Here is an 18,590-nt window from a genome sequence, read left to right as displayed (position 1 = left end):
TCCTACCAGATAAAATGGTGCATTCCTACATAGCTATAGAAACATCTGGGTTCCTACCTCCACAAGGCCTTGCAAAATTCTCACACACATTACACATCCATAGTGAACTCTTGCTGCAGAAGGGATGAACATGTTCAGAGTAGAGGTTAAGAACACTGCTGCTCCAAAAACCCTGCAGGAAAAAAGCACGCAGATGAAATGGTACTTGAAAGGAAAGTTAAGCTCTTGGAAAGGAATGAGTTTCAGCTATTTTAATGGCATTCCTTTTTTATGATATTTGTTAAGCACTAACTATATGCCAAGCACTGTACTGGAGCAGATATAAACTAGTCAGGTTAAACACAGTCTATGGCCCACATGGGGCTCAATCCCCCTTTTACGGATGAGGTACCTGAAGCACTGAGAAGTTAAGTGATTTGCCCGAGATCACACAGCAGGCAAGTGGCAGAGCCCGCTTGATCCCATGGGATCATATGATACAAACTGGACACTTATACCTCATAAACAGAATGAAAAACCACCAGCACATTTAATGTAAATTGCTCCTTGGAAATCCAGGATATCATAAACTGAATTCAGTTCCAGCAAATGATCAACTTCTCAGCTTTGGGATTTTTTTGTAATGCTTTTCCTCAATCTTAAAAATAACTTCGAAGCATGCTGAGAAGATAGGAAGTAAAGAAGGAGGGAACGATCAGATATTTCCCCAGATATCGCATTACTGTTTGCCTCACGGCAGGTTAGGAGTGCTTTTTCAGACTCACAATTCCCCACAGTGGAGAAGCAGAATGACCTTTCCAGGTCCAAAGTCTGTGAAGAACCTATTTTTCTGCATCGTTAAATGATGCTATCACTTGACAAGCACCACCCAGTTGGAGTTAGCAAATGGGATTAATTACTCCTTAAAAGTGAGGGATGTGTTCCATCCCACTCAAAGGTTCTCATCACTACAGGGAAATAAATGACACTGCATCATGAAAAAAACATGGAGAAGAGGAGGAAAAGGTGTCCTGGAGGAGTGAAGTGGAAGTTCTCACATTTCTGACAATGTTTGAAGTGACTTCACACCCCGTAATGTGTTTCTTCATGTAATTTCCTCACAGGTCCGGGAATAAGTAACATGGGACTTGTTGGTTGATCTACATTATTTTTCTGAACAGAAGCAGAGAGAACTATAAAAATCAAACTGAATGATTTTCCTGAGTTACTCAGACTCTTTCTTTTCCCCCATGGTATTTGTAAACACTTACTATGTGCCAGGCACTGTCTTAAATGCTGGGGCAGACAGGTTAATCAGGTTGGACACAGTCCCTGTCCCACATAGGGCTCATGGTCTTACCTTACATATAAGGTAGCTGAGGCACAGAAAAGTGAAGTGACTTGCCCAAGGTCACCCAGCAGACAAGTGGTGGAGCTGGAATTAGAACCCAGGTCTTTCTGACTCCCAGACCCATGCTCTATTCACTAGGCCATGCTGTTTCTTTTGAGGAATCTAGTGTAATTTATAAATTATACTCTTCACTCCTCCTGTCAACTAACACTTAAAAATAACTTTTCCCACTTCACATGTAAGGAGGCTTTTAATATCCATTTGATAAAATTCTGTAAACATAAATGAAATTAGTGAATCTAAATAATCTCTTAAACAGTCCATTAGCTACAACCTAGTCTCTGTTACCTGGCTCTTTTCTCTTGCTAAATTAGCCCAGGCCTTTGAGTAGCAATATGTATGGTCTTACTACTATTTTTAGGTTAGCAAACTACTGCAGCAAAGACTGAGAAGAAGTGTAGCGTAGTAGTTGGTCTCAGGAGTCAAAAGACCTGGTTTCTAATACCCCCTCCACCAACTGACTTCTGTGTGACCTTTGGCAAGTCACTTAACTTCTCCATACTATAGTAACTTCAACTGTAAAATGGGAATGAAGACTGACCCCCATGTGGGACATGGTTGGACCTGACTCCAGCACTTAGTACTTTGCCTGGCACCTAGTAAGTACTTAGGGCCTAGTACTTACTACTGGGAGAGAAAGACTGTGGATATTTCTGATGAGAGAAGCCATTCAGCAAGAAGGTGATTTTCAAATTTCCAAGCAGTTACTGTAAATAATAGGTTTTTTTCTTCCCAAAGTTGCTCTATAAAAATTAGAACAATAAATTAGAAATGCTATTTTTCTGCTTTTAGGGTTCTTTTTTAGACATGACCCTCAGCAGGCTGAGCTTTTTATTCCTATACTCTGCAAATAGGACCTTATGAGTGCTTAAAGAGCAGCTACAATGCAGAGCACTTTTGTGTCCCTTGACATGAATGCAACTGCCTATGTGCTGTTCTGAGAAAATAAGAGTCCCAGCCCTGGTGAGCCCTAGTCAAAGAAACAAATGTCCAGACTCGTGTCCAGTCAATTTTTTTCTCTCTTCAAAAGCATGGATTTAGGCATTTTATCATTAATGTGGCTTTATATTTGTTTCTAGAGACAATGAATTAGGGCCCCACAAAAACATTCAACAGCGAGCACTTTCTGCTACAATTTATTTTTTTCCATTACACAAATATAGCCCCTTTCAGCTGGGAGCCAGGATTTTTGTGGCCTGACCAGTAAGCTCATCTGAAACAATGCGCGACTTTGGCCCAACGGCCCAAAGAGATGCAGCATGGACTTGTGAAAAGAGCACAGGCCTGGGAGTCAAAAGACTTGGGTTCTAATTCCAGCTCTGCCACGTGCCTGCTCTGTGACCTTGGACAGGTCACTCAGCTCTCTGTGCTTCAGTTCCCTCATGTGAAAAATGGGCATTCAATACCTGTTCTCCCTCCTGCCTGGACTCGAGCCCCATGTGGGATCTGATTATCTTGTATCTACCCCAGCTCATAGTACAGTGCTTGTTATGAAAATCCTGACATAAAATCTTGCCTGACACATAGTAAGCACTTAAGTACCATTAGAAAAAATGGCTTAGGCCAGGATTTTCAGAACAAGCAGGACTCTGCCCAATGAAAAATGAAAGAAGCAGGTTATGAGCTCCATATATCAAAAGCTGGAGCTGGACTTAAGTCTGTACAAAAATCCTCTTTCAAAAGGCAAGTGATTTTGAATCAAAATTAAAAATAAATAAATAAGAATTTACTCATATGGATTACATACAATTTGAGTGATGGAGGTCAAAACTCATAGCTATCACCCCTGCCCCTTTTTCCCTGTTGCTTTCCAACCTGTTACCATCACACCTACTAGTGAATTCAATGACATCCATGGCAATCTGCTTTGTGCTATGAATTTGTCCAATACATAAGCCTTTAGCCTGCATTTTTCTAGGGAAAAAAATCATATTGTGAAACAAGAGGTACTCTGAGGGGGTTTCTACTGTCACTTTTAACTCACTCCATTGCTTCACTCTCAGGCTAAAGCATCTGGTCAAAGCAGTGTGTTCTAGTGGATAGAGCAATGGCCAGGGAGGCAGAAGGACATGGATTCTAATCCCAGCTCTTCCACTTTTGGCTACCAGTCCTTAATGTTTCAACTCCAACTGAAGGCGAGATAAGGAAAGGCGGGGTGAAACTCAAGCTTAAAATGTTATGGCTCGTTAACTATCTTGACAAAGCTTTCAGATCAGTTGAAACTAAGGAACAAAATCACATTTATGTTTTTTCAGGGATCTCATTTTTTTTTGGTAATCTTACCTACTTGAACCTCAAAGCAGCTTTAGAGATATTTATGAAAAGACAAAATTGTGTTTACTACTATGTTATGCAAGCAAATCTGTCCAAGCTGAAAATATCAATAAGTTGAAAATTCACGATTGATGTGACCATGATGAATTATTTGAGGGAAAAGTTGGAGATGTTAGAAGGTACGTCTCTAACTGGGTCAAGGAAATCAACTGCAACACTTTCTCCAAGCAGCCTCTTATATGACTGCTGGAAACAGAACACGAAGCTGGATGGACCACTGGTCTAACCCAGGAGAGCTCTTCATAGGCTCTGTTTAAAACTGTCTTTATAAACTCAAATTATTTCATGTTGGCTTACCTGTTAGCAGCTAGTTTATTTGAGATGAAGCCTCCTGGAATTTGTGTCACGATGTAACCCCAGAAAAAAGATCCATGGATAAGCCCGACGGTCTCTGGATCCCAGTTGAACTGAGCTTTCTGCAAATGAGAAACAGGTCCTTTTTTATGCTTTTGAAACACTTTAATAATTTTTGATATGCATGGGATAAAGTGAAATGTGAAAGAAACTATAGTACATAATTCATAAATTTAATTCACAATTAATAAAGTAGAAATAAGATGTGAATCTCATAGCTTCCTGTTTTTAGTCCATTGAGTATCCTTTCCCATCTGGAGATTTACCCTAGATATTCAGGTTGCCACACTCAGCTGCAATTATGAAATGTCTTCCACTTGATCATGAGAGAAATGATGTCCAATTTCATGTGAATCACAAAATGGGGTTGAGCCAGGGCAGAACTGGAGGTAGCAAAATATTACTAAAGATCTACACCTGAGTCCTGAGACGCTGAAGTAAAGCATCTTTTAGATTAAAATCATTTCTGGGGGAATCAATGGGGAAAACCATGGAAACTGAAGAGCTCACATTGTATTGTTCCTTAGGTTTATCAACATGCCATCCCAGAGACCACAAAACAGACTCTACTCTGCCCTATCTTTCCAGGCAACAGACAAATGCAAATAGAATCTCATTTTGATCTGGGCCACAGTTTTAATTAGCTGGCAATGCATACAAAAGGCAAAAAGATAGAAGTGCCTGTGTGTTTGATATACACACCAGAAGCCATGCTAATATATGTATCACCCTTTTTCCAAAACATGATCACTGCAGTGCAAATTCAACCGTGCACTAGTCAAGTCTCAATGATTATAACTATATTTGCCAAGAGCAAAACAATATCACAAGTGAAAAGAGACTTTCCTTCCTAAAGATAAACTATGAGGTGCTCCTGCTCAGATCCAGTCACCCGAAGAATGTTCCATTTCTTTTATCTATAATCCTATGAATACTCTCAGGTAGATTTCTAATGATCAATATTAGTGAATTGGGACCAGAACAGTTTCAAATTCAACAAAGTATTGCAATGAAGCAGTGTGGTTTAATGGAAAGTGCACGGGCCTGCGAGTCAGGGGATTTAAGCTCTTAATACCCTCTCCTCCTCTTGTCTGATGTGTGACTTCATCTGTAAAAATATGTATTAAATCCTCCTCCCTCTAAATTAGACTGTGAGCCCCAGGTATGACAGGAACTGGGTCTAACCTGCCTGGGACATAGAACGTGTTTAACAAGTACCCTTGGAATAATAAAAAAAAAAAGATAGCTTTTTTTATGGGTCTTTACTTGTCTATAAATCTAAGAACCTTGTCTTCCATGACTTCTCATACATGTTATTTCAGAGCTTACTGTCAACTCTCCCATGAATTAAGAGGCTCTACATTACAAATGAATGCATTGAAAGTGCTTGAATCATCATCCCATTCACCCAATGGGTATTGGGTTGACATAAAGAATGGATTGAGGGTAGAGTTTAAAATCATTCTCTTTGAAGGCATTTACAACATACAACATAATACAACAATAATGACGATTCCTAATGGAAAACACATGGAATTGGGAAACACCAGTTCTAATCCCAGATCTACCACTGATATGCTGTGGTCTTGAGGCACTTCTCTGTGCCTCTGATTTCTGATCTGTCTTACGGAGATGAGATGCCCACTCTTCCTACCTCTTAAACCGTGAGCCCCACGTGGGACAGGGACTGTGTACGAGATCTGATACTCACCATAGCACTCAGCATAGTGTTTACCTTTGAGTGATTAAAAATACCAATAAAGGAACATGTTTTCATTGAAAAATGGACACACAGCTTGCCTCCTTGAGTTCTTTTGCTACATTTTCATGCATTTGGGAGTAGAAAGGACTAAAGATCAGGTCTCCTTTCCATCTGAATGCAGGGTTCAGTAACTCCAGAGGGCCCTTAGACAATTTCTGTTCAGTTAGTTTGCAAACTACCCCCTAGTCCCCTTGAGAGCTCCACATTGAGGTCTTGCAACCCAGGAATGTGCCTGGATAACAGAGTGAAGGGACGCAGATCTGGTTCCAACGTGCACCTATGGTTGGAACCATGACCATTATCTGTGTGAATGAGGGCTAAACATGAATCCAGTAAGAGTTGGCTATGCCATGTTTTTTATTTTGATTGTTAAACTACCCAATATATTTTCTAAGTTGAATATGAGCAGGTAAGTTAGATTTCTACATTAGCTTCTCAAGCTTGCTTCATAACTTCCCCACAGGTAAAACTCTGGGGAGTTACCACTAGGACTCTGGACACTGGAGATTGGCTGAATTAACAAAGCAAATTTAGTCCTTCTGGTTCCCGGGGAAGAACAGGTATTCTTTACCTGGACTTCTGGTTTTCCATCAACATACACTGTGCTGTTGTTGACCATTTCCACTATGGCAACACCAAGGTTACACCTAATTCCAAAGGAAATGCAAAAGCCCAAACCACTCATTATGGCGATGATGTAGCGTTTGGGCATTCCACAGCAGTAGCAGTCGCAGAGTGGGCGACTCCGAGCAGAAGCCTGGACTGGCCTCCCCTCTTCAGTCAGCTCTATATTGTCTTCTTCTACATTGGTCCCATCAATTTTTCTAAAAGAAGCACGAGACAGAAGAGACACATTTTTAATAGTGCTTTTTACAGTTTTTACAGAGAGAACTCTGTATGCACTCTTCTGTGAAAGAAAGGGAAGGGGAGGGGAGAATGAAATAAAGGATGGGGGGAGGAAGTAAAAGTTTTGCAATGTCCATGTTAGTAATATAAAATGTTGATGCTATTTTTTTCTCTCGAGAAGAGTTATGTTTATGTGATTTCAACAGTTGTCTAGATATGTGTTTCCATGAATACCAGGAGGACTCAACCTGATGACACTTGAAGGATTTCATTTAGATAAGAGAAGCTCAGCCCTTGGGAGAGGACACATTTATGGCTTTTTCTTGTTAATCAAGATCAGATGTGAATTATTCAAATCCCCAAATCACCTTTATCTTTCCTCTTTAGTCTCCAAAGTTGATTACAGAGCAAAACAAAATGCTTCTGAGAAAAGGTGAGAAAACATTCATTAGCTGCATTGGTGGCGGTTTCTTTCCTTTGAGGGCATTTCCTTGGAGGGGCTAAATGCTCACCGTTCCTCTGATCCAGAGGGGGAGGGTTTCTGGAAACTATTCGCTCCCAGAATTCAGGTTACAATTAAACAGTTTACAGAAACAACAACATGTCATCATAATACAAGCTGAACTCCATCTGTTGAGAACCAAAGAAACCATCACACCCATCATATCTGGTAAGCCTCTAGGGGTCTTAAAGATGCATTAATTAAGTCCTAAATTTCCTATTTGCTCAAAGGACAGCAGCTTCGTGATTTATGTAAAGCCACAGACAGGTGAACCTTTCAAATGCAGCTGCAATAGATGCTATACGAGTGAACGGAAACTGTTAACAGGATGGTTAAAAAATAAAAGCATGTTCACGGTCAAGTGAAGCATAAATTCTAAACCTCCATGAAACATAACCAGGGTTAGGTCATGATTTCACAGCCATACTACGAGTACTCAAATAGGCTAAGAATAATAATTTTGAGCCTGAGAGAGTTGGAGAAATTCAGAGAGGGTTGCAATCACATCCCACAGGGAGTTTGCAGGAGGAAGAGGAGCAGCATTGTTTCGTGGATAGAGCATGGGCTTGGAGTCCGAAGGACCTGAGTTCTAATCCCAATTCCCACACTGGTCTATGTTCCTTGGGCAAGTCACTGTGCCTCAGTTCTCTCATCTGTAAAATGGGGATTAAGACTGTGAGTCCCATATGGGACATGAACTGTGCCCAACCTGATTAGCTTGTATCTACTCCAGGGCTTAGTACAGTACCTGGCACATAGTAAGCACTCAAATACCATAAAAAAAATAGTTTTCCCTTCCCATCTGGTACACCGAGTCCATGCAGCAAGGAGATGTACAAATACAGATCCTGGTACTCTGTAAGAAGTTAAAGGAAGTACATCAGATTTGGGCTGCTTTGGGAGTTCCCTCCCCAAGCTTGTTACCATAAATAAGAAAAAAAAATCAGAAGATGGATCAGTCAGTATTTACTGAGCACTTACTCTCAAGAGCACTCTACTCAGTGCTTGGGGAGTACAAAAGAGAAAGGACTTTCTTGAGCTCTAAAACAAGTCTGCCTCGTGGGACATAGGAGGGTGAAGCAGGGAGGAGAATGTGGAGTCTAGCCTTTTCATTCTGAGCAGTCTTGCCACCCTGCAGTCCATTTATTGCTGAAAATACTTCGTGTTAAGTTGAAGATTTCCACGTTTGTCTACCCTCTACCCTGCTTCCAATCTAGACTGAGCTCCTTTAGGGCAGGGATTGTTTTTTAGCCCAAATTATCTATGGATTTTCCAAGAACTTGATATAGATGTATATACATTATAAATTCACCGTATATATTTATGGTGGTGAGGATAAGAATGGAGCTGGGGGTGAGCTGTGGTTCAGAGCCAGCCACTGTGAAGCCCTGACAGTGTTCCCCAAAGCGTTTCTTTGAGATTATGTACTGGAGTTGTGTTGCCAAAAGCTAAGAAAGCTGCCAGCACTGGGACAGCAATTTTTGGCCCGGGTGGCTTTATCCTGGCTCTAGTACAGAAACCTAGAGCTCCATATTTTACACTTAAATGTGTTAAAGAGTCTAAAATTCTCAACGCACCATGTTGATACATAAAAGCAGAATCCTCCATGTTTCTAAAACCATAATAGTAATGTAACGGATGACTGAAAATAACTTTCTCAAGCAGATACCCCATCTAAAGTAAGCTTTGTAGAAGCTGAATAATTCTAGCGGAATATAGACAACAGGCCAAAAATCAATCTTCAGCTGTTCCAAGAGGGTATCTTCCATGCACTGCAGAGAGCCATAATGTAGCACAAAGCCAAGTGAAAAATCAGGTGTTTGGTAAAAGTCCATCGAACCAATAGAGTCACAGATTGGAGTGTGCCTAACAGATGCTTTCTTCTTTGCAAGTCTTTCTACAATACAAAGTTGGTGTTTGAGAAAGTACGGTGCCTGAGTTTTATACAGTGTTTTGCATACGGTGGGACTCAATAAATACTTCGCCTGTCTGACTTGATTCTTAGGTTTATCTTCACTAAAATACTCCTTCCATCTTCCTTATTCCCCAAGCTCCCAACTTTGGTGATCCTCCACCCTGTAAATTCATTGTGGGCAGGGAACATTTCAACTATCTCTTTTGTACTGTATTCTCCCAAGTGCTTAGTACAGTGTTCTGCCCACAGTAAATGCTCAATAAATACCATTGATGGTGATGATGATATCTTTGACTTCTTTCATTACTTCCCACAAGCAATCTCTATAATAATAATGTTCGTATTTGTTAAGAGCTTACTATGTGCAGAGCACTGTTCTAAGCACTGGGGTAGATACAGGGTCATCAGGTTGTCCCACGTGAGGCTCATAGTCTTCATCCCCATTTTACAGATGAGGTAACTGAGGCACAGAGAAGTGACTTGCCCAAGGTCACACAGCAGACACGTGGTGGAGCCGGGATTAGAACCCATGACCTCTGACTTCCAAGCCCGGGCTCTTCCGCTAAGCCACGCTGCTTCTCCACACTTTATGTTCTACTAAGTCCTTCTTAATGAAAGCTCTCGGGCTCGTCTCCCCTTTTCCATCTTTATAATCACCTCCCAGGATAATTATTTCATCAGTGGCATTTATTGTGTGCAGAGCTACTAATAGAGCTTACAATCTAGCTGAAGCTTACAATCATCACAACCCAGCTGGACTACTCTAACGGGCCTCTTTCTCCCTTACCTCTGTTTATCTTATAATCACCTACACGTATCATCTTATTTCAACACAGATCAGAATAAATAACTCCACTTTTCAGATATCTCTGGTGGCTTTTCACATAAAACAAAACTGTGCATCAGAAGCAGTGTGGTCTAGTGGAAAGAGCATGGGCCTGGGTTCTAATCCTGGCTCTGCCACACGTCTGCTGTGTGACCTTGGGCAAGTCATTTAATTTCTCTGTGCTTCAGTTTCCTTATCTGTAAAATGGGGATTAAGACAGTGACCCATGTGGGACAGGGACTGTGTCCGACCTGATTACCTTGTATCTACCCCGCTGTACTAAGGTACAGTGCCTGGAACATCAGAAGCACTTAACAGTAATAATGATGATAATTTTGGAATTGGTTAGCTCCAGTGCTCTCCACCAATGGTTCTTCCTTACCTATCTGCTTCCTTCTGTGCTTTACATTCCAGCATGTGTCCTTTGTTCCTCCTAAGCAAATGGAGGAAACCTTTCAGTCAAACCTTTCTCTCTGGCTGGTATATTCTCCCAACTCGGCTAACAGATCTTAATAAGGAGATTCTGACACCACATAGCATAACCCACACTGATTTAAAAACTCCCAAATAAAAAGTTTCCAGGGAGCATGATTTTAATAAAAAAATCTGGTGCCCCCCCAAAAAATTAGTGAATCGTCACCACAAATATTTATGAAATTGCCACTATATACATGGCTGTTTAAGAAATGTTACGAGGATTAAGTGAGATGAGTAAACCCATGGTCCCTTGTCTTAAGGAACTTAAAAGCTATTAAAAAATAACCAAAAATTAGAGTTGATCTATTTCTAACTCTTCAGGCTAACTTTGCATATTGATTTTCTGAACACAGATGAAACCTGAAAGAATTCCAAGGGAAAAAATCCAGTGAAAGGAAACCTTTCCCATCTATTTCCTTCTCAAAACAATAAAAACAATTTAAAAGGTTTGCCTTTAAAATATTGAATTATTTTCACCCATTTTATTCCCATTAGCTTCTGTACTTTCAGAATATGATGCATCTACAATTTGACAAGAACATTGGATTTTGAAAGGCAAATCCTATAGACACTAGATGATGAACCTGAATTCTGAGACTCATCTGGAAGTTTAAATTGATCCATCCATTGTAACTTGGAATTCAAAAGTCTATTTGTTGTTTAGTATTTGTAGACTTCAGAGAAAACCTCTGGGAAGGGAGATATGACTGTTTCTGGATGGAAATAAGTACTAAATTAATTAAGAACCACAGACAAAGAATTCCTTTCTTTAGTAGTGAAATACTCTAACCGACCTTAGTAGCTGTTTATTTTGCCCTCTTTCCTTATGGAGTTGTCTGCAGAGCATCGTTAAACTTTTTCATTTTTTTTTTTGCTTCTGCAAAATTGGTCACTGTTTTATCTCCAAGGACAGGTAACTGTTATCTGTGGGTTAATGTTCTTTCTGGGATTTATACAATGTAAATGTTCATTGTTCACATACATAATTGTCTTATGAAACATTACAGCTCCAGTGGTCTAATTACTTAAGAAATGCTAATCAGTTACATTCTTTAGCCTTTAGGAGCTGCCAGAACTATTTACTTACAGTTCAAATGTTCATTGTAACTGTGAACACTTTTTTCCCCCCAAAATCCACATACATACTCCCTGATAAAGAAAATTTCTGAAGCACCAATTAAGTGAGAATAGATAACCCCTTTTTGGATTTTACAATGCTTTACTTTCAAAGACATCAACTTTTCTCTGGTGCCATATGAGGATGGTGTCTCTCTTCAAGATGAGTACTGAGACATCAGGTCTAAGAGCCGACCTCTATATAATGATATGTACATATCTATAATTCTATGTATTTATATTATTAATAATAATAATGGCATTTAAGTGCTATGTGCCAAGCACTGTTCTATGTGCTGAATAACAATTACGGTATTTATTAAGCGCTTACTATGTGCCAAGCACTGCTCTAAGCACTGGGGTAGATACAAGGTTATCAGGTTGTCCAACTTGGGGCTCACAGTCTTCACCCCCATTTTCCAGATGAGGTAACTGAGGCACAGAGAAGTTAAGTAACTTGACCAGGGTCACTCAGCAGACAAGTGGCAGAGGCAGGATTAGAACCCACGTTCTCTGACTCCCAAGCCATGCTGCTTCTCTACTAAACCACGGTATTGATGCTACTGATGCCTGTTTACTTGTTTTGATGTCTGTCTTCCCCCTTCTAGACTGTGAGCCCATGGTGGGCAGGGATTGTCTCTATTTGAATTGAATTTGAATTTAAATTTGAATTCTCTATTTGAATTGTATTTTCCAAGCACTTAGTATACTACTCTGTGCACAGTAAGCGCTCAAAAAATACGATTGAATGAATAAAAGGATTGATTATAGTGACAGTGTACGTAAGAGTGAATGTACTATCTTCCCTCTCTCAATCATACTAATCGAGCACTTACTGTGTGTGCAGAGCACTGTGCTGTGCTTGGGAGAGTACAATATAACAGAGTTGGTAGACACATTCCCTGCCCACAGTGACCCTCCCGTCTACAGAAACTGTTGGGTTTCAGATGTGTTGTGTTTCCACTAGGACACGGAGTGTAATGAACGTTTGGTCAATCTGCACCCTTTATTTACCCTTTCCCTCAGCCCCACGGCACTTACGTACATATCCGTAATTCATGCATTTATATTAATGTCTCTCTTCCTTCTTAGACTGTAAGCTCCTTGTGGCAAGGAATGTGCATATCAACTCTTATTCTATACTCTCCCAAGCACGTAGTACAGTGTTCTTCACACAGTAAATACTCTATAAATGTGACTGATGGATAGGTGGGCAGGGGTTTGGCACATTGTCTAGTGCATACAAAGGTGACCTACAAACAGGCCCCATTTCCAGCCCAAGTGACTGTATCCTCGTGTCAATCTTGTGCTGCATCACAATAACCTTGCAAGTGCTTATCTTGGTGGCAACCACGGCTGTGTTTAGACATGTAAGAAGTGAATTATTGAGACAATTTTCTGGATAATTTAGGCACTAAAGTCACCTTCGACTGAAAATGTGTACAAATAAAGAAAAAGCCTATTTCTAGGCCTCAATGATTTGGCTAATTTGCTAATGTAGGCCTCACTGGAACTGCAGAGATGTTGTTCATAGGTGCGTAAAAATAAAATTTTATCAAATACCACAGCGTCTGTAAAATTCAATTTTTGTTTTAAAAGCCTTAAATTTTCTCCCTGAAAGAAAAACTGGGATGCCAGGAAATCATGAGAACATTGGGATACTATGGCCGTGCAAAGGCACTGTTAATTTATTCATTCATTCAATCGTATTTATTGAGTGCTTACTATGTGCAGAGCACTGTACTAAGTGCTTGGAATGTACAATTCAGCAACAGATAGAGACAATCCCTGCCCAATAACAGGTGCTGTTCTGTGGTCACTTTAGTCTGACTGGGTTAAAAAAAAAAATTCTTGTGGGCACTTCACAGTATGCTACACCCCTGCCTGCCTATTCACTTAATAATAACAATAATGGCATTTGTTATGCGCTTACTATAAGCCAAGCACTGTTCTAAGCGCTATGGGGGATACAAGGTGATCAGGTTGTCCCACGTGGGGCTCACAGTCTTCATCCCCATTTTCCAGATGAGGTAATTGAGGCTCAGAGAAGTGAAGTGACTTGCTCAAAGTCATACAGCTGACAAGTGGCGGAGCCAGGATTAGAACCCACGACCTCTGACTCCCCAGCCTGGGGTCTTTCCACTGAGCCGCTGCTTCTGCTTCTCTTGTTGTACCCACTGATCGAGCAGCAACGTAGCTGGCAGGGACAAGGGCATGTTCGTGGCACTGTGCAAACCAATAGGACTATAATCAACTCCTCATGCAGATTTTTAGTCCCAAAGTCTTCATGACTGGACCAAGACTCACCCACATTTGTAATGGGAGCCTTTATCATTCCTAATGCATTCTCAGCCCTCAGATGCTAAATGGTCACCAAGTGCCTGAAAGGAAGCAGCCGTGCTCCACTGGGTGATCGGTAGTTGTCACAGCATAAAGCTGGCAATACTTTTGGAACTCAGAAACATGAAACCGAAAAAGTCGGGGTAGGGGAGGAACCGGGAGGAGGCGAGGAAAGGGCATGAGGAGGACGAGGAGAAATACAGGTGCTTATGGGGCCTGAAAATTCTTCCTGGAATTTTTTTTTTCCCTTAAATCCTTTTTAGTGGGAAGAAGATGAATCGCTTGGTAGTACAAGCCAGGGTTTGCAGTTGTGAGGACCAAGAAGCAGCATGGCATAGTGAATAGAGCACAGGCTCCACCATTTGTCTGCTGTGTGACCTTGGGCAAGCCACTTCACTTCTCTGCGCCTCAGTTACCTCATCTGCAAAATAGGGATTAAAACCGTGAGCCCCACGTGGGACAGGGACTGTGTCCAACCCGATTTGCTTGTATCTACTCCAGTGTTTAGTATAGTGACTGGCACATAGTAAGCGATGAACAAATACCATAATTATATTTTTATTACCTTAGTAAGGACGTAAATTTGTTGATCAAAGGAGTTCCAAGAGAATACTTACTCTCCTGGAAACATTTTAGGAAGAAAGACTACTTAGGACCTCACGGGTTTTCTTGCCATTTCCTGGCCAGCAGACCAGCCGGTTTCTAAACCGTCTTGAACAGATGGCTGTCTCTTCAACAAAGGTAATTCTACAACTATGCTCAGTCGCACTCTGTGATTTCCATAATCTGGCTCGTTATTCACAGTTCCTTTAATATTTCAGGCTCATAATTAGCTATTCATCAGGACCTCTCAGTCTTTACCGTACTGTCAACGACTAAGAACATTGAAATAATGGAACAGTGACAAGAATAGTGTCTGGTCAGTGCTAATCAAAGGCATCAGATAGTGCCAAAATGCTTCACTACAAGGGACTGCAAATGCCAATTTTGTTGTTCTCTAGCAGATGTTGAAATGGTCTGCCACGGTGGAACATGAATTAATAGTAGCCATCAAGAAATAGAAGAGAGTTCCAAGTTTGGGATGACATCCAAATCAGGAAATGTAAAGAAAGTCATTAGTTTTAGATTTGATATGATGAGAATAAACTCTTAAAATGGAGTACAAACCCATATTAGTCACATTTTAAATAATGAATTCCAAATTTCCATATTTTGATTTCTATACGACATTTACAAGTATCAATGAGGACCTATCTAATTTCACTTTATTTTCCTTACGAATTTATTAAAAGGCATTAAACTCTTTTCCCTAAGAACATGAAACGCCACACTACATAATCCATGAAACTCTGCCTAAATACCCTTCTTGAATCTTCTAGCTTTCCCAGTTTTCTCCTCTATCATTTCCAGCTTTTCCTCCTAGAAACTAATCGAGACCACTTATCCTTCAATTTAGTCAATTCTTTTTTAATATATTGATATCATTTGCCCGAACGGGTAGATGCCTTCTAGTTTCAGTGTTCTTAGATTTCTGATCTAAGCCTCTGCTAGCCCTTCTATAGGCTGACTATGGCATGATCTGCCCTTAGGAGCCCGGTCCTCTCCCCCAACTCATTTTGTAATTCTTGGATGGTTACCATCTTGACCTGGGGATTTACTAACATCTGTTTATCAATTTGGGCTGGTACTTTCAGTTGTGCCCCGATATTACACAACGCCAATTTTCCACAGAAAAAGAAGCCTTCCTAAAATCTTCCTCAAAAAAGAAGCCTCTAGACCATAAGCTTGTCGTGGGCAAGGAATGTGTCTGTTACACTGTTATTCTGTACTCTCTCAAGCACTTAGTACAGTGCTCTGCAGCGGGTCAGCGCTCAATAAATACAATTGACTGATTTACTGATTTGGCTATCTTTTTATGCCCGGTCCACCATTTACCCCATGATTATCAAAGGACTGCACTCCTTTTGGAATAATGGAAGAACCTTCCATTATTAGGTCTGGTCTCCATTTTAGCCTACATCATTTTCTGAATGCATTCAATCTGCTACTTTTTCTTGGCTTTTTTATTGTAGGCTAAGCTTTCGGTTTTTAAAAGTTAATCTTTTTTCCTCTGGTGACTCTTTCAATTTGCCACTACTTTTGTTTGAATTCCTACCTTGTTTTTCATTTTTGGTGCTGTGGTACACATTTTACCTAGGCATCAAATTAGTGCTTTAAACAACCAAATAATAACAACAATAAAAATTGAATTGAGGTATCTGTTATCCTTCAGATTTCTTGAAGATTACTTATTCTTTAAGCAACTCATTTCAGCTTCGTCTTTAAAGGCAATTTGGTTTTGTGATGAAAATCATTTTCACAGTTACCAATAAAATATTTGTAAATTTATAACTATCCCTTTTTACCCTGAAATATACCTAAAACAGCCTTGGTGATTTGAAGCCCCATTGTCCCAGGGCAAAAATAAATCCTACTCACTTCAAATTGTCCAGATCCAGCCTGTTACAGACTATAAAGGGTTTAATAACATAAGGGATGAAGGAATCTTAAAGTGGCAGTGAGGCGGCATATATGGGTTAAAACCTTTGTTAATCTATTCAACCATTTATCCAGGGACACATCCAGTGAGACGGGACTTAGAACTCCACCCATAGGTGGAATAGGAAGGAAAGAAACCTTTACTCTCTTGTAATCTAATTTCTGTGAGGTTTTGAATGATCCTTTACATAAATGCCCCATACCTCAGTTTCCCCTGCTCAGCAGGTATAAAACTACTTGATTCATCCCTCATCTGCTATTTTAGGAGTAAGTAATGTGGACCTAGTGAACAGTCACATGAAAGGCACAGTGGAGATGAATGAAATTTTACTATTTCAATACTTAGGTTGTTTAGTAATTTCTCCAGGCATTTTAAGTTTCCCTTTTCTAAGCTGGCATCCGGAAAGAATAAATATACTGAGCTAACATTTCAAATACTAAAGAAAACTGATCTGGGGTTTACTTTTTCATAAAAAAAAAATTCAAGCCCTAGCAAACCCAGGTATCTAATTTGAGTGCTCACGAAGAGTTAGAGATTCATCTGGGACAGAACCAGCAAGGACCCTAAGTTAATGAAGACCCAACTGGATATAGTTGAGAAATACAGGTTAGCATTACTACCCCTTATTTTCCTGGCAAAATCAAAATAATGCCTTCTGCTTGCATATGGATGTTCATTTTAAAAATCAGATAAGTCAGATAAAAGTACAGATCCCAGATATTTAAAGATTATAGGCTCAGAAGGAGTAGAAAGATTTTAGAGCCTATGAAGGCAAAACTTTAAACATATATAAAATCAGGCAGATAAATGCATTTTTTTGAAATAGAAAAATGCAGCATTAATTCTTACATTTAGACTAGGAATTCAAAGGCTAGTACCCACCCGCAAAATTCAGAAATTTAAAAAAACACAATTGCAATATTCAAAATAGTCCAAGAATACATTATTAAAACCTAGTATCTTCATTGACAGCTAGTCCAGTATAAGTTAATTTTAGAGTTGTGTTTTTCATATTCTTGTAGAAACAAACCATTTTTTAAATCATATACTATTTAAAATCTTGGCTTCAGTTTTAATATGGTGACTTTTTCCTGTCCTAATGAATAGCTGGTTTTTTGTCCTTTCTTCAAACAAAACTGAACCCTTTCCTTTGGAAATTAATCATTTTGGATATGATTTACATAGTTTTGATTTGGAGCAAAAACAATTTAAAACATTTAACCCCAGTAATTGAATGCTACGCAAAATAAAGAAAATATAAATCATTTGAACAAAGGAATGACAAATGAATTTTGGCTGAAAGCTAATTGTTCACATCACTTTATTAGCATCAAATAGTATATTCCCAAGTCTTTACCTGACTTAATCCTACCTAGACTTTATTCCAAAATATTATCACCTGGATGCTTTAAGTTCTGTTACGGAAGTGGAGTGCATTTTACATAACGCTGGCACTTACCAAATTAAGCCTTTAACCATTTAAAAAAATTATATTTAAAATATTGTTTACTCATTATGACCCAAACTCTGTCCAGAGGAAATAAACATATAGGTAACAAAGCAACTAAGCTCAATGGAAATTCTCATCAGATTTTACCTTTGTAAACTTCCCAAAGACTCCCCAAGCATAGTCTTCACTCCTTCCTTTCCAGGGTTCAAGAATTTTTCTTTGAATGTATCAAACTTTTTGAAAGGCATGTTGAATTCTTGCGGCTCCATTAAGTTAACAATTATTCACAATGCCTAACATATTGTCTCACTTTTCATTTAAGGGGAAATTGCTTTCTCGGACTTCCGTTCTTGACCCTTCGTTCTTGACCCTTCAGATGATCATTCCTACTGTAGTTGCTGAGGGGATGAATCCAACCAAGATCTTCCAGAACAGGGCAGGACGATGGGGAGAAAACTGCAGTGAAGCTGGGAAAACTCCTTGGCAAAACTAAAGACTCCGCAGCAGCTTAGTGGCAGCTATCACATCTGTCGGCTGAGGGGCTGGCAGTCTGAAAAAGGGAGCTTGCTCCCAGGGGCTGCAACTGGAGATGCTGAGGTTAGTACCTGCCCGTGGAGCCGCTCCGAACAAGAACGAGAGCCTCCCCCTTTTGTTCCCAATGAATCCCGTCCTTACATGATCAGGCTGAGTCCCTCTATCGTCTACCAAGCTTGGATGAGGCTCTCGCCCTGGAATCCTT

General features: G+C 40.0%; 1 protein-coding gene across 1 annotated transcript in view; it reads right to left on the bottom strand.

The window, feature by feature from the left end:
• SLC17A8 (solute carrier family 17 member 8) overlaps positions 1-18,590 on the bottom strand; it is a 33,645-nt gene extending 15,055 nt beyond the window's left edge. The window contains exons 1-4 of the mRNA XM_039914135.1: positions 17,999-18,590; positions 6,412-6,664; positions 4,022-4,140; positions 58-172 (exon numbers count right to left, since the gene is read on the bottom strand). Coding sequence (XP_039770069.1) covers positions 58-172; positions 4,022-4,140; positions 6,412-6,664; positions 17,999-18,120 — 609 coding nt within the window. The 5' untranslated portion in view covers positions 18,121-18,590. The remainder of the gene's footprint in view (positions 1-57; positions 173-4,021; positions 4,141-6,411; positions 6,665-17,998) is intronic.

Source organism: Ornithorhynchus anatinus, chromosome 14 (genome assembly GCF_004115215.2).
Source record: "Ornithorhynchus anatinus isolate Pmale09 chromosome 14, mOrnAna1.pri.v4, whole genome shotgun sequence".
Taxonomy (NCBI): domain Eukaryota; kingdom Metazoa; phylum Chordata; class Mammalia; order Monotremata; family Ornithorhynchidae; genus Ornithorhynchus; species Ornithorhynchus anatinus.
This window is presented reverse-complemented; position numbering and strand designations above follow the sequence as displayed.